We start from the raw sequence: 17422 nt of genomic DNA, 5'->3' as shown, positions 1-17422 counted from the left end.
AACAATTCTCAAAAATCTCGACGATGGAATTTTATAACCAGTTCTGTGACCTTTTGTTAACAATGTTAAACTAGTGAATGTTGGGGTTAGCGCAGGTTGAGGAAAACAAAAACATACTTCAATTTTTTTTTAACGTTTAAGAGCAGATTAATCAAGGATGATTTATCAATTTAAGCTTTGATAATGGAAGAAGCTCCTTCAATGTTAAAAATGAGTCAGAATTCAGACGTGTGTATAAATATGCAAATACAAAGTTGTGCCATTGTGAACATTATGTAGGAAAGTTTTTCAAGTCCCTTTTACTTATTCTTCCCAGCTTTACTAAAGATAAAGAGGAATTTCCTACAATTCTGTTTTTCCCTTGAATCAGCCTGGTTATTTTAAAAATCTGTTTGTTTGCTTCTCCCAGTAGATTACATGGCTGTTGTTGCTAGGGGAGCATTGGGGGGAGGGTCATGACACTTAATTGCAACATTACTGAATGGGACAGGATCGATGGATCAGCTTTTTTTTTTGCTGTCCATCATTTTCATATGCTCGTATGAAAGTGACAAGCTGGTGCCATTTGATTTTAGGTGATTAGCAAGAACTTAACCAGACAAAAAATATAAAGCCACTTGTATTTCAAATGGAAAACAAAAAGTTGTACACCCTGCAACAGCACAAAGATTGTTTCCCATAACAAGTGACAACTTTAAAAGGGTATTTCAAATGATTATTTTTAGTAATAAGGCTTACTATTTATATCACCAAGTGTATCTATAGTCACTGACCTATTTTGAACACTCTCTTTCCCCCTCCCATTTGATGACAAACAACTGCAGACAAATAGCACAGATATTTTAAGGTTTATTTTATATATTTTACAAAGTTATAAAACTCTCAGGTCAATACTTTATTAGGAATGATGCTACTTCCCATTCAGAAACAAATTTCAAACTAAAGCACAACTGAAAACTTAGGTCTGTTGAGCTGAATAGATCAAGAAATTATACAAAAATAACTTTCTAGTGTAGGTCAGACAGTATCAGGTTAACGAGCATCACTTTCTGTAGAGTTAACCAGTAACACAGCAATATGGAACTTCTAATAAATTGGAAATTATCAGTTAAGTTTAGGTTTATACATTACAGGCAAATACAGTTGGATCGTCACACATTTAAACAGGTTAACAGGGGAATATCTTACTTATCAAAAATGCTCACAGTTGGTAAACTTGAACCCTACAAAAAAATCACAGAGGCTTATTTGTTGTTCATCACCTTAGATAAATAAAAGCAACTTGTAAAGTTACAAATGTTTGCAAGTGCAAGCAGAGTTTGGAAAATCATGCATTAAGTAGTGTTCAAGTCCTTTTCCAGCTCCACTCTTCAGGTCCTTGCCATGCAGCTTGCAGAATTCAATGAAGAACCTAAAGATCCACTTTTTAAAATAATTTCATTCATTCTTATCTCATGCTGAATCTAAATCTGAACTCAACATTTTTTTTTTCTTTTTTCCATGTTTCTTATGCTTCTTTTTCTTCTTTAATTTCTCCTTAATAAAATATTTTAAAAAATGCCATCAGTATAAAAGACAGTATTGTGATATCACATAATCCAGACTGGTATCTTGCCCTATAAAACTGTTTCAAGTGTCATAGAAAAAGTCTTTACAACAAAGCATGTTATTGAGATAACATTTTTATCTGTAAATTTTAATCGAAGTAGATGTTTATTCTGTTCTGCACATATTAGCATTTATGTTGAAGTACTCTCCAAACTCCCATTAGTAGCCACATATCTCCTGAATGAGACTCTTAACGGATAGCGATTTAGTTGATAGCTTCCTATCAAGATGGATGAGTTATAATTTTTAACTTGCGACCTTTCTGGATAATATACTGTATTGATGATCTTAAAACGCCTTTTCCAAACAGCTGTATGATACAGAATAAAGAATCCCCGATGAATGCGGAGGATTGAGCATTATCTGTGTTTTTTGCAAAGATTTGGACTAAGTTTTGATAGACCATTCCCTTGTAGTCAATAGCAGATTTATACAACAAGCTTCCTAGTCATCAGAAAACATGAATTTCTGCTCATTTCTGAATTACATTTTCAAATAATCTTGCTCCCTTTCAGAGATGTGTCCTGCATCATGAAAGCAGGTTAGCAACAAATAACTACTGCAGTGCACCATCTAACTTGTGTGTCATTGTATTTGCATCACAGTATTCAGACACTTTTTATTTTGCAGGAAGGATCATAAAATCAGTGGCAGAGGCATTCGAAGGGAGATAATACATGGGCAATACAAGTCATTGACTATTTTTACTTTTCATTAGTGAATTAAATTCTAGGCTCCAAGCATTGAATTATGTTACTATGCCCTTCAGAAGTATACATAACTAATTACACAATGTGTGACCCCCATCTGTTTGGGAGGGAGCAATCTGAAAATGGTGTTATCATGCTTTATGCGATTGCAGTTTACCTAACCCTAGATGACCTAAAAGGGATGTATTTGAACTGGAAGTTAATTCATTAGGAGGACTGAAAGATAAACAACAGTGTCTATCAGTACTAAGACAGGCATTCAGGCAGGCAAAACTAGTTGAGCATTTGTCAGAAAAGCATCTTAAACATCACCAGGATATTTTGCAATTTTGAAAACTAGTTAGATGTACAAGGCAATAAACGGGCAGATTATTTAGACATCTATTAATCAGAGATAAATAATGCATGTTTTACACAATCATGATATATCAGAAGATATAATAGGGTTACTGTGGTTCAATGAGTCTGGTGATTTATTAATGCAGCAGTTTAAACAGCTGCTTTCCGATTTCAAATTTGAGGTCTAACATTGACGCGCAATAAAATATAAAAAATATAATGAGACACACATAGGGAAACAAAGGTAAACTGAAAAACTTTCAGTGAAAGTGGTTCAGGCGAATCTTTGGAGAAAAGAAAATATTTTTTATACGACTGATGTGGTCAAATTTAGGTTAGAAGAGTTATTTGGAGTAATTCTGTTTTGTATTTTATTCCAATAGTAGCTGCATTTATCAATCCTCCTATCTTGGTGCTTGGAAGAAAAAAAGGGAGTTGTCAAAAGTAGAAGCGTTGAGGGAAATGAACTAATTTCAGTGGGATAACAGAGGTCCTAGTTCAGATCAATTGTTTTGAAAAAATACAGCTCAAACAGTGGACTAGCAGTGGGAGATGTTAAAATACAGATGGATAAAGGTATGGGGTTAAACACGTTCCAACTTCTGAGTAAAGAGGCATGCTAAAGATGGGTTCCATGAATAAATAGAGGTTAGAGCAAAACATTTTTTTTAATATAAAAGAGGCACGTAATATAGGGAGAGAATACAGAAAAAAATATTTTTAAAGTATAGTTTAAACTGATGACATCAAACTCGGGGTGCACGACAAATTGTGAGATAGGTGGCAGATGCAGTTCAACATACAAAAATGTGAAGTAATACATTTTGGAAGATTAAGGAAAGGAAATACACCTTAAATGACAAGGTTTTAAATAAGAGTAAAACAGCAGAGGGGGACCTTATGTGAAAATACACACGTGATAGGTGGGAGTGCAAGGAGATGAGGCCAAAAATTGGCAAACTTCGTTTGCATCTAGACGCATAGAATACAAAAGCAACGAGGCAATACTGAACATGTAGAAGACCTTAATTAGGTCACAGCTGGAAGGATTGCGCACAGTTTTGAGCACCTCATTATTGGAAGGATATAAAAGCAATGGAAATGGGCAATGTGAATTCACTAGGGTGTTACTAGAGATGAGGGGTTATGAGTTATGAAGAGAGAATTGAGAAGATTTTCACTAGAGCTGAGAAGGTTAACGGGTGTCCCTGATAGAGGTCTTCAGGATTATGGTAAAGTGAATAGTGATGGATTGTTTTCACTGGTCCACAAGACAGAAATGAAAGGGAAAATTTTAAGATAATCACAGAAAGAATTAAAGGCAAGATTAGAAAAGAGGTCCAATTCTCTGCCACAAACTGTTATTGAAGCAGGCTCATTTTTTAAAAGTGAATTAGAAAGCTGTTTGAAAAAGGGGAACATTCAAGAACATGAACAATGGAATGAACAAGGAAGTGTGATTAGACTAGGCAGTGCATGTAAACATTTACGTACACAGGCTCCAACAACACAAGCTTGTGCACTCTGCATTACAAGCAATTTCCAAAAGTCCCCTTATTGAAAAGAACATAAACACTGAAGTTTTGGGCAAAATCTAGTAAATTAAGATAAATTCCTAGATGGCCAACAATGCATGGATGAGATTGTACACATGGATTAGTGAAGAGAATCTAGAAATTAATCTGGTAAATGTGTTAATATCTAATCATGCTCTTTATCACCGAATGCTTGTAGTTTCCTAACAATTTCTCTCTAATAATTCCCAGGAGCTGCACAAGTGGAGACCTGGTGGCTCGCTGTCCAACTTTCCACTTCTTGTTCCAAGGACTGAGGAGGCTCAGCATCTGCTTGGCAATTTACCTCAATGACTTGGCCAAAATCAGGAACTCATCATGTAGGGAAATTAAGCTGCAACCCACATCTCCTCATTCAGGCATTGTGCATTAGTATACCAAAATATTTTCAGTTACAGGTGCCGCATTATTGTACACAGCATTCATTTCCACTCCTTCCCCCAAGCACCATAGGGAAAATGCAAACATGCACAACCATGTAACCAGAATAAACAACTGTATTCTGTAAGAAATATAGTCATGTTGCTATGTTGAGGAATTTAAATAGCTACAGTGCACCATTCCTGCTTTCAGCATCTTGATGAACACGTGTGTGTGGTGAGGAGAGGGGAAGAGAGAAAAAAGGGAAACTTAGTTATTAGCAATAACAAACCGAAGATCTGCAATGAGGGATCAGTATACTGCCAGTTTTATTACATTATGGCTTATAGACAGGGGTTTAATACTTACTGCAGTTTTATCTCTCTCTTCACTATTTTTCTTTTTCCTTGACTGTGCCTTAAAAAAAATGTGCTTATTAATGAAATACAGTTAATTACCTAAAGGAAATATACATAGGAAATCTGTACAACTAAAGTACAAATGTCACTTGAAACTGTAACATAGCAATGTTATTTAGCTCCAAATTTAAAATTATTTTTATTCGCAAATCATTAGAATTGTTAAACTTCACATTTACTGAAGGCATGTTTTAAATACCTTTTAATAAAATAAACATGGGGGAGGAAGTTCAGTTTCGCTCAGGTGATAGTGTCAAAAGGTTGTGCTTTCACGTCACTTGACCCAGCAGGATATTACAATAATGTATTTAAGTTTATAAATCAGACACCAAAGGCAAGTTTAAGCACATCAACAGTAACCAGGCAAAAGGTATTGTGGCAAAGTTGCCAGAAAGAAAAAGCCAAGGAAAACCATGAGGTTATTTCCATTTTGGAAGATGCAGTTGGGCCGAAGTCAGAAAGTGCTGCAGCCAACATTTATCCTTCAACCCACACCACTAAAACAAATTATCTGGTCATTTATCTCATTGCTGTTTGTGGCACCTTGCTGTGAATAAATTGTCCACATTACAACAGTGACTGCACTTCAAAAGTGATCCACTGGCTATGAAATGCTTTGGGATGTCTGGAGAATTCTTTATATGGAATTTCAACTAGGGAAGGCACTAGTTAGCAAGGCAATAAAAGGAGAAACTATACCATGTAAAATAGAATGCAGATGCGATTCCAGGGTATGGGATGATTGGTGGGGGGCCATTTTAGGATCTGGGAATAGTTGTGGGTTCGGCTGGGGGGTGGGGGGCAGAGTTTGGCAGTGTGATGCCAGGATATCAGAGAAGTTAGAGTGAGATTGTGGGATTTATAGTAATGCCTATGTCTAGGTGTATGCATAATGGGTGGGAAGGAATCCCTAGGAATAGAAGTGGGAAGACAGTCCTGGGAGGAACAGTTTCCCCAACAATGACTCAGGAAAACTACTACTTCTTCACTGCACAGGACCTCCAACCAACGCTATACACCAGATACATAGACGACATTTTCTTCCTATGGACCCACGGCGAAGAATCACTGAAGATACTACATGATAACATCAACAAGTTCCATCCCACCATCAAGCTCACCATGGACTACTCCTCAGAATTGGTTTCTTTCTTGGACACACGAATCTCCATCAAAGGCGGGCACCTCAGCACCTCACTCTACTGCAAGCCCACGGACAACCTCACGATGCTCCACTTTTCCAGCTTCCATCCTAACCACGTCAAAGAGGCCATCCCCTATGGACAGGCCCTGCGAATACACAGGATCTGCTCAGACGAGGAGGAACGCGATGGACACCTACAGACGCTGAACGACGCCCTTGTAAGAACAGGATATGACGCTCGACTCGTCGATCGACAGTTCCGACGGGCCACAGCGAAAAATCGCATAGACCTCCTCAGAAGACAAACACTGGACGCAACCAACAGAGTACCCTTCGTCATCCAGTACTTCCCCGGAGCAGAGAAACTACGCCATGTTCTCCGCAGCCTTCAACACGTCATCGATGACGACGAACACCTTGCTAAGGCCATCCCCACGCCTCCACTACTCGCCTTCAAACAGCCTCCCAACCTCAAACAGACCATCGTTCGCAGCAAATTACCCAGCTCTCAGGAGAACAGCGTCCACGACACCACACAACCCTGCCACGGCAACCTCTGCAAGACATGCCAGATCATCGACACAGATACCACCATCACACGAGAGGACACCACCCACCAGGTACATGGTTCATACTCCTGTGACTCGGCCAACGTTGTCTACCTCATACGTTGCAGGAAAGGATGCCCCGGAGCATGGTACATTGGCGAGACCATGCAGACACTGCGACAACGGATGAACGGACACTGCACAACAATTGTCAGACAGGAGGGTTCCCTCCCAGTCGGGGAACACTTCAGCAGTCAAGGACATTCAGCCACCGATCTTCGGCTAAGCGTTCTCCAAGTCGGCCTTCGAGACACACGACAACGCAAAATCGTCGAGCAGAAATTGATAGCCAAGTTCCGCACCCATGAGGACGGCCTCAACCGGGATCTTGGGTTCATGTCACGCTACACGTAACCCCAGCAGGGGGGAAAAATAAGTTATCTGTTTTTAATACAACTGGCCATTCTTTGTCTCTCTCTCTCTCTCTGTCTGTCTTTGTAATCTGACCACTTGCGTATTCAGTGGTCTTGGGTGTAATGTTCCCCTGTCTGAACACCATCCATGCAGAGGTGTGATAACAGGCAGTTGGAAAGATTATCTGTAATCACCAGGCATTGTTCTGTGACTATGATGGAAACCTTCACACATCTGACGAAGGAGGAAAGCTCCAAAAGCTTGTGATTTTCAAATAAAACTGTTGGACTATAACCTGGTGTTGTAAGATTCCTTACAAAAATAAATAATGCTGAATGGAGTAACCAGGGAGGGGAAAAAGGTGGATGGGGTTGATTTGCAAGAGGCTTGCTGGAGTGGCAGGGGGTGGAAGAGGAGGAGGAACACAGGTGCTCAGGTAGGATCAGTTATAGGTGGCACTAGGGAGTGAAGAAAGGCAAAGCAGTCAGAGCAGAGGCTGCAAGAAAGCAGGGTGAAGGTATGGACTTTTGGTGAGGCGAGAGATGGTAGAAGGGAGCAAGGAAAGGCACAATGGGTGGGGAGGGGGAGAAGACTTGAGTGACTAGGGCAATGGGAGAGAGTGGGAACAGGGTGGAAGACAGGTGCTCAAGACATAGGAGGGAGCTGTGGAAAACATTATAAGGATAAAGAGAGTGAGAGATGGCAGGAGAAAGTGCAGGAAAAGTGCGGGAAGTCATAGGTACTCGGGTGAATGGGAAAGAGTGTTGAAGGAGAATCCTTCCCCTAAATGATTAAAAAAAACTAGAAGGGCTTTTCCACACTATGCTGAAAGCCATATTTTACTTAAATCACACAATTCAGTTTAAATAAAACATAAATTCTTGCAGACCTATTGGGAATTCTGCCCTGTGCTAACTAAAAGCAGATTCCCATTGTGAGCAGGAATCCAGCTTTAAGTTTAAGTATTCCACCAAAACAGCTTAACTGATCATTTATTCCATTTGCTGTTTGTACAACCTTACTATGCGCAAATTGGCTTCTACAGTTGCCCACATAATAAGTGACTACGCTTCAAAAATAATGAATTGGCTATTAAGCACTTGGGTCATCCGAGGATATAAGCTAGTTTGTTCATTGTTTCTTTCGTCTTCAATTAAGTCGCCTGTTTTTTTTTTGTCCTGTGTTATCCAATTCTAAACATTCTGGTCAATTGGAGCGGTGTTATAGAAGTAAATAGTCACAAACTGCAGTATTGCAGTGCTATTTTCTCACAAAACTGACTTTAGGCTTTGAACTGGGTTAATAGCCTGGGAACATGGTGCGGGATGCTCTGATGGCCCAGAAGAGTCTGGGGTGGGTCAGCCTACATTATCCTGGTCCTCCTCTCCCTCAATGTTGCCAGACCCTGCCTCTCCACCAGTGGTGACAAACCTTGTTCCTTCAATGCCTTGGGCATCCCTGCCAGGGCACCCAGACTCTGGAACCTCCCTTCTAGGAAGTAGAACCTGCTTCCCAGTGTTTCCTGATACTGGGACATCCCTCCGGGATGCCGGGTCGGCCTCACCCCTGCCTCCGTGCTCCCAGACCCACGTACTCTCCTTTATTAACGTTCCCTGACCTGGCCCCATCCCCGTATTACCAGACTGCGGCCTTTCGCCCTGGTGGTGTTAGGACCGACCCGCCCGCCCACTCACAGTGTTACCATACACCAGCACACCATCCCGAATGCTACCAGACCCTGTCATCTGCTCTGATACAGCCATAATACTGAGTCCCCAAATTCCCATGTCTTGCCCCCAGTTCTGACACGCCCTTGGATGTGTCCCAATGCTCCACTCCTCAGAAACCCTACAACCAACACTAGTCCAGACAGGCTTTGGTACCTCACCTCAATGGTCCCAGACTTTGGGGCAACACACCAAACATTTTGCTGTACCCCAGAGCCCCTCCTATTATTGCCAATCATTGTAATTTTACTCACTGTACCAAGCTTACTTAGACAGCACTCCCCAGCCCTATGACCTTTACCAACGCAGACAAGATCAGCAATGTCATGGTATCATCACCTTCTCTAAATCAATCACGATCCTGACTTGGACATATATCACCATTCTTTAATTATTATTAGATAGTGAATTCCAGGATTTTGACCTAACACCATTGTGGGAGTATCATTGCCAGAGGGATTGCAGTAGTTTAAGAAGGCAGCCCGCCACCAACTTCTTAACGCAACTGAGGATGGGCAATAAATGTGACTACATCTCAAGAATAAATCTTTCTCCCCCCAGTCAAATACATCATAATGTATTTATTGACTTATAAGCCTATGTGCACTTTAAAAAGCAGACCACTGGTGAAGCAGTAAAGAGCAGCATGTAGGGAGTACTGGTGTGGCAGGATGCGTTGGTGAGGATGGGCAACCTAGGGAAAGCCAGAAGTAGGTAGGAGGCCCAGGATGGGGTGTTGGGAAGCAGAGACACATGTGAACATTGGGGGAAAGAATAGAAAAGTTTAAATTTTTTTTTTTTTAAAACTAACTAAATTGACCAGTGTAAGGAATCTTACAACACCAGGTTATAGTCCAACAATTTGAGTTTAAAATAAAATTGTTGGACTATAACCTGGTGTTGTAAGATTCCTTACATTTGTCCACCCCAGTCCATCACCAGCATCTCCACATCATAAAATGACCAGAGCAGCATTATCATGAGTTAGGAGGAACAGAACTGGGAGACACTGTTTAGATGTGCAACAGCAACATTTAGTGTCAGTTTCTTCAGTTCTGATTTGCTGCTGCTCCTTTACTTAGAGCTAATCCATAAAGTGCAATAGCAAAAGTGTGAAAACCAGGAAGTAGGTATGACAAACGCTAAAACCAAGAACTTCAATATATGACTAGTTGTCCACCGTAGGCCAGAGGATTGATGCAGCCCTTACTTTTGTGTGCTGTGTATTTGTCTGTTTCCTCTTTTGCTTCTGGTTCTTTTTTTGTTATTTTCTTTTATTTTGGTTGGGAAGTCATTGATGTGGCATGCTTAGTGATTTTTTTTTAATTCATTCATGGGAGGTGGGCGACGCTGGCGAGGCCGGCATTTATTGCCCATCCCAAATTGCCCTTGAGAAGGTGGTGGTGAGCCACCTTCTTGAACCGCTGCAGTCCGTGTGGTGACGGTTCTCCCACAGTGCTGTTACGAAGGGAGTTCCAGGATTTTGACCCAGCGACGATGAAGGAACAGCGATATATTTCCAAGTCGGGATGGTGTGTGACTTGGAGGGGAACGTGCAGGTGGTGTTGTTCCCATGTGCCTGCTGCTCTTGTCCTTCTAGGTGGTAGAGGTCGCGGGTTTGGGAGGTGCTGTCGAAGAAGCCTTGGCGAGTTGCTGCAGTGCATCCTGTGGATGGTACACACTGCAGCCACAGTGCGCCGGTGGTGAAGGGAGTGAATGTTTAGGGTGGTGGATGGGGTGCCAATCAAGCGGGCTGCTTTATCTTGGATGGTGTTGAGCTTCTTGAGTGTTGTTGGAGCTGCACTCATCCAAGCAAGTGGAGAGTATTCCATCACACTCCTGACTTGTGCCTTGTCGATGGTGGAAAAGCTTTGGGGAGTCAGGAGGTGAGTCACTCGCCGCAGAATACCCAGCCCCTGGCCTGCTCTTGTAGCCACAGTATTTATATGGCTGGTCCAGTTAAGTTTCTGGTCAATGGTGACCCCCAGGATGTTGATGGTGGGGGATTTGGCGATGGTAATGCCGTTGAATGTCAAGGGGAGGTGGTTAGACTCTCTCTTGTTGGAGATGGTCATTGCCTGGCACTTATCTGGCGCGAATGTTACTTGCCACTTATGAGCCCAAGCCTGGATGTTGTCCAGGTCTTGCTGCATGCGGGCTCGGACTGCTTCATTATTTGAGGGGTTGCGAATGGAACTGAACACTGTGCAATCATCAACGAACATCCTCATTTCTGACCTTATGATGGAGGGAAGGTCATTGATGAAGCAGCTGAAGATGGTTGGGCCTAGGACACTGCCTTTAGGAACCCCTGCAGCATATGTCCTGGGGCTGAGACGATTGGCCTCCAACAACCACTACCATCTTCCTTTGCGCTAGGTATGACTCCAGCCACTGGAATCATTGAGGTTGATATGGAGTCACTGAGGTAGTTGTGGGAGAAATGTGGGCTGTAAATGCTTGATATGGCTATCTTTGTATCGTCTAATTTGATGCAGGATGGTGCTGTGTTGTGCTTTGTATTCTTTTGTTTCTCTGCTTCTGATATATCTGTCTTTGTTGATCCGCATTTGATGTGTTGCTACCAGTGAATTTCTGATATTGCTGTTTTCTCTTTATTGGTGATGTGTCCTTTTGGTCTGATAGCTTGTCCCACATCTGTTTTTTCCATTTTTGTGATGCTGTTGATCCAGATGGGTTTGACTTCATATGCTAATTCCATGTTTACGCATCTGTTTCTTTGTCCAATCTCCGTTTCCACTATTTTGGCCTAAGTCTTGCTCCCTCCCTCTCTTGTCACATCTGCATGTTTATTGTGTCAGAAAAGGAATGAGGAATGAGTGCGGATCTGGGAAGGCCTCAACAAAAGGAGGTGATGTTTCAGTTCCACATCTGGCCATAAGTTTCTCCATTTCAGCTATATATGTCTCTGTCTCTAGATTTTTGTGCTGGAAAAGGAAGGCAATGGAGCAGCTATGGGGCTAGGACAACATGAGGTCTGGGAGATGATGTAGTGCAAGATGTCAAGGAGAAGGCCCAAGGTGGCAGCAGTCCACATTACTCTTGTGGGATCTGGAGGAGCAGGAGGGCGTAATTACAGAATAACACATGTTTTTCTCCCCACTTGTTCTTGTGATGTGGGTGACACAAGGCTGCATTTATTACCCACCCTTAGCTGCATTGAGAAGATAGTGGGGGGGGGGGGGGGGGCACTTCAGAAGGCATTAAGAGTCAACCACATACTGTGGGACTGGAGTCACGTGTAGGCTGACAGATTTTCTTCTCTGAAGGACATTAGTAAACCAGTTGAGTTCTTATGACAATCCGGCAGCAGCATGATCACTTTTTCGTGCTATCTCACAAATTGACAGATTTATTGAATTCAATTTCATAACTTGCCATGGCGGGGGGGGGGGGGGGGGGGGGGAGGTGGGAGCAGGATTGAATGCATGGCCTGTGGGTTGCTAGTCCAGTACCATAACCATTACGCTACCATATCCTAGTACAAACATGGTCAAAAGAATTTATAATTAAAGTGCAAACAGAAGATTTTTAACATTCTTTGTATTTGTACCATAATTACTATTTATATTAATGCACATTTGAATAAAAATGGCCTCCCTTATTGATGTAAGGGATGTCCCTACTGTTCACAATCACAGAGGCCCCCTGGAGATTGTGTCCATGCATAGATGCAAATTATGCCACTGCTGAGGTTGTCCACCCAATAAATGTATTTTCATACTTGCAACATCTATAAATGCTTTCTGACAGCCATCTTTCTGAGGGCACCTTTGACAGAATAAAGGAGGGGAGGAAGAGGAAACACAGAAACATAGAAAATAGGAGCAAGAGTAGGCCATTCAGCCCTTCGGGCCTGCTCCGCCATTCAAAATGATCATGGCTGATCGTCTAACTCAGTACCCTGTTCCCGCTTTTTCCCCATATCTCTTGATCCCTTTATAATTAAGAAATATATCTATCTGCTTCTTGAATACATCCAATGACTTGGCCTCCACTGCCTTCTGTGGTAGAGAATTCCACATGTTCATCACCCTCTGAGTGAGGAAAGAGAACCTCACATGTTTTGAGAAATTTCCGTTCTTTGAAGCATGGTAGGATAAGCTGCTAAAATACCTTGATCTTAGAGTATTAATGAAAAAGTACTCCTTCCTCCCTCCCAGGTCTAACTTTAAAAAAGTAAGAAACTTACCACACAAGGTCTGGCATCCTAATTGGGCTGCCACCCATGCAATATTTTTCAAACCACAGTGCTAAAACGAGACACACTCCTTACCTTAACTGCAGCTGCCAGCCCTGCCGACCACTCCACTGAACGTAATGAGCAGCAGAGAACTTGGAAAGCTAAAACAAAGAAACCTTACTTTTCTCCAAGAAAACCGCAGGTCATCCTGAAATGTTTCTTTAATTTAATAACTGATTCTTGCCACTGAAGAGAGGTAACTTCTCTACTGAAACATTTTTGCTCCAGTGCCCATTCCAGCCACTTCCTGGCACTGAGTAAACAGGCTTTTCTTGGTTATAGCATAGTACAATAACTGGTGCTGGAACAGCCTGCTGCAACACACTCCAACATAAGTTATACCGCCACGTAGGGGCACAAACCGGGTACTGCAAAAAGTTAATGACATCTATAAAACCAAATTGAAGATTTTCTGTTGGCCCAGTGTGAAATGGAATGAATAGGTTGTACACTTATAAATGAAATTGCACATTACTAACACAGGAAAATTAAATAAAAATAACTCAATATAGGCAAAGGAAGAAAAAAAATAACTACAACACAAAAATATTGTTTTTCCAGTGACAATCAAAACCAGTCACTCAAGTCCAGAAAAGCAAGTTTCAGTCTACACTGGTTCTTGACCAATAATTCAAAAATCATTCCAATAAAAGATACAGCAAAAATAAATCTGAAAGATTACTTCAAATTAAACCATGACAGTATGACAAGGGTGCACAAGTACAAACTAGTGTAAGGTAAATTTGGGATTGATGTCAAGAAGTTCTTCTCAGTGAGAAATAAATGGGAGCACCCAGATAGGGCAGTGAAGGTACAAACCCAGGAATCATTTAAGAAACAGCTGGTCGCACAAACTGCAAGGAGATAAATGACCAGATAATCTGTTTTTGATGGTGTTGGTTGAGGGATAAATGTTGGCCAGGACACTAGGAGTGCTGCTCTGGTCTTCTTTGAAAAGTGCCAAGGGATCTTTTACATCCATTGGAGGGGGCAGAGGGGGCCTCAATTTAATGTCTCAACCGAAAGATAGCACCCCCGACAGTGCAGAACTTCCCAGTACTGAATTGAAGTGTCCAACATGCTCAAATCTTTAGAGTAGAGCTTGAACCCAAAACCTTCTGACTCAGAGGTTACTGTGCTACTGGACAAGGCCGACACCTTTCTGGTTCATTCTGGATGGATGAGCAAAGATAGGCCAAATAGTCTTCGTCATCCTTATCAAGGGGATATATCCTAAAACTCGAGTTAAATCAGTTAAAAGGAAAAGGAGGAAAAACCTTTTCACACAAAAGGTGAGACGCACTGACTCAGAAAATCAGATGTAAAGTCAATTGAGGTTTCTGAAATGGAGAAAGATACTTACTAGGAGAAGTATATTAATGAATATGGAGAAAAGGCATGGAATTGGATTAAAAAGATAGAGCTGCCACAGATAACAAAAATGGCAAAGGCGGCTCCTTGAGTCAAGATAGGAAAAGGAATAAGCCATTTGTGAACTATGCTAGATGTTCCCTATGCTGGTTGAGGAATCTCACAGCTTCCTTGGCATAACATTTCCATTAGGCCAGCAGTTTAGGAACTATCATATTGCAGTGTTTGATTCTTTATTTTTACTAACCATCATAACCCTCAATCCCATTCTTACCCAATTGGTGATCTAGCTTTTTTTAAAAAAAAAGTTGTAAAAAAAATATACCCCTGACTGCTCACTTCTTCCACACCACCCAGGTTTAAGATAGTGAGGTGCTTTCTTTTTTTTTAAAAAAAGAGCCCTATCCTTCAGGGAAATCCCTTCCCCAAACAGAAAATGTGACCTCAAGAACTCACTACATGGGAAAATCAGAGAAGAATTTACATCCTATACAACAGACCAGTCGAATATGCTGCACCACCTGACTAATCAAAAGATGGCACCTCTGACAGTGGAGCACTCCCTGCACTGGAGTGTCAGTTGAGATTATGTGCTCAGGTCTGGAGTGGGGCTTGAACCTACAACCTTCTGACTCAGAGACGAGAGTTGCTACCACTGAACCAAGGCCGACACCCAGATGGAAAATTTTTATAATAGGCCTGAAGTAAATTTTCAAAGTTATGTTCAAGCACTAGATCAGTATTTCTGACAAAGAAGAATCCTAAATCACTGTTCAACAAAATAGCAGCCATTCAAATATATACAGCATCCAGATTCTCTCCCCAAGCTGAAAGGTCCAACATTGCCAATAAGGTGCTTTTTCAAATGGAAATCAGAGAATCTCTCCTCTTAAGTGAATAAAACATTACAAATGAAACTTCGTTACATTTGGGGACCCAAAAAATGGTTAACCAAGTAAACAAAATGCCAATTTACTGACCTCATTCTCTTCGGCTGAGTTTGACTCTTCCTCTGAAGATCTTCTCTGTGCATGGTCACGTTTCTTCTTCTTTTTATCCTAATTGAACAGATAATTTATAAGTGGAGTGAATCAAAGCTGTTTATTCAGCAGCTTGATGACAACATTAAACAATACTTAAAGGCACTTGTGCCAAACTTGCTTTAAAAAAAGTTAGCTTTCAGGGCTCCATTTTCTTGCTGTTGATAAGTTCTGGCTACCGAGAAACAATATTTTGTTACCCAGCCTCGGCTTCCAACACCATCTCCCCTGCTCAAATGAAAGAAGTAATTGGGATACTGGGAAATAAGGTTGAGCAACAAAATGTTATTTTCAGCACCCGTGTATGGAACAGCATGAAGATATTGGCCTTGCCACCACAATGTAAGTTGGAATTTTAAAACTAAAGAAAAAAAATTAATAAGCTTGTGGGTGATTTTCTCCCCTCTCCACTTGAGGGCCATAGCTGGAATATTCCTTCAAGGTCATACAAACTGTGACGTGACTACTCTGATAGAATTTTTTTGTCTCAAAGTAAAAGCATTTGCCACATTCTGCACTAAGTCACCAAAATTATTTTCTGGTATAAATTACACTTTGTATTGCATATTCAAGAAGTTTTTCAGATCAGTGTTACAATTAAACTGAACAGAATACTGTAGTATAAATGAACCTTTTACTTACTCGTTCCTTTTCAGTTTCCTCCTTGATCTTTCTCTTTTTCTTCTTTGTGGTTTCCTTAAGACAAACATACCAATCATTTAACCCAAGTTTAATAAACTCTCAGCCCCATTAAAACAAAGCCTAGGGTGGAATTATGCTCTATTCTACCTTACTATCCATGTCACAATCAGTTCGGGAATCATCTGAGGATTTTCTCACGGTACTGTGCTTTCTCTTGCGTTTCTTTTTAACGTGTTTCTTTTCATCCTGCAATAGACATAACAATTTCAGTACTTCAATACCAGTTCGATTTACTCTAACACATTCTACTTGAGCTGATAGTTGCACTATGTCAACCATCTACATATTTCACAAAGGCTTTTCATGTTGTCATATTGCCACTGATCCAAAGAAACAGAACAATTAGACTTGTATAAAAACTCTCAATAACATTTCAACTCAAACTTAGTAACACTTCCTGTATTATTTTACTGCAAAGATAGTTTGCAAATTAAGTCAGAAAAATTCCTGATCATGTTCTACTTTATTTTTAAAAATAAAATCTGTGTAATTGACTCCAAATTCTTCTGCAGAACAATCCAGTTATGCATCATAAAGGAGCTCAATGCCCTCTTAACCGCCAGATCCAATGGTGAGTTTCTTGCAACAAAAATGCTAATTAAAAAATACAGAAATTCACCATATAAATTATCAGGGAATGAGTTCAAGGCTCAGGGTTAAATGTTTAGAAATTGCTGAAGCTGTGCTCTAATTGCTTATTGCACTGTAAACTTTCAAATCAGGCTTTCAATTCTTTCCCAGATGTCTATTCTGTGATTGTTTTTCACCATGTCACAGTTTTTATTTTTGTAGGATTAATTGACAAAAGTAACGTATTTCTGTAGAAAACTGATAACTTTTTAAAGATGGGAGGAAAAATCAGCACTGCCAAAGTGAAGTCCACTCTTTCGTTCTCCAATAACATATGTTAACCAAGAGGGAAGGCACACTGTTTGTTCCTAGGTCTCAGCCAATCCCATTCCAGTCACTAAGAAATGCACATGAACATCTCATGATGACCAGAGCAAGAAAACTCACTATAGATGGAATTACAAGTGCAAAGCTGTGGTTCACCAATTAATGCCACAACATGGAAAGCTAACGTGGCGAGCATTGTGTCACTTTTACAAGTTTAGTGTTATTGCTAAGTGATGCCAAGACCCAAACTGACTCTGAAGTATAAGAGTGAGATTAAATCTTCCAGGGAGTTTCACTCTGCTTTG

General features: G+C 40.9%; 1 protein-coding gene across 2 annotated transcripts in view; it reads right to left on the bottom strand.

Annotated features, from left to right (window-relative positions):
* Nucleotides 1–838: 838 nt before the first annotated feature.
* Nucleotides 839–17422, bottom strand: part of fam133b (family with sequence similarity 133 member B) — a 47431-nt gene continuing 30847 nt past the window's right edge. Inside the window, exons 7-11 of one of the 2 annotated variants that reach the window (XM_068003167.1) lie at nt 16308–16406; nt 16161–16214; nt 15459–15536; nt 4961–5008; nt 840–1536 (exon numbers count right to left, since the gene is read on the bottom strand). In XM_068003167.1, coding sequence (XP_067859268.1) covers nt 1453–1536; nt 4961–5008; nt 15459–15536; nt 16161–16214; nt 16308–16406 — 363 coding nt within the window. In that variant the 3' untranslated portion in view covers nt 840–1452. Of the gene's footprint in view, nt 1537–4960; nt 5009–15458; nt 15537–16160; nt 16215–16307; nt 16407–17422 lie in introns of both variants that reach the window. The other variant, XM_068003173.1, reaches the window with a different exon arrangement.

This window comes from Heptranchias perlo, chromosome 2 (assembly GCF_035084215.1).
Source record: "Heptranchias perlo isolate sHepPer1 chromosome 2, sHepPer1.hap1, whole genome shotgun sequence".
Classification (NCBI taxonomy): domain Eukaryota; kingdom Metazoa; phylum Chordata; class Chondrichthyes; order Hexanchiformes; family Hexanchidae; genus Heptranchias; species Heptranchias perlo.
The sequence above is the reverse complement of the archived record's forward strand: the minus strand, read 5'-3'. Positions and strand labels throughout refer to the sequence as shown.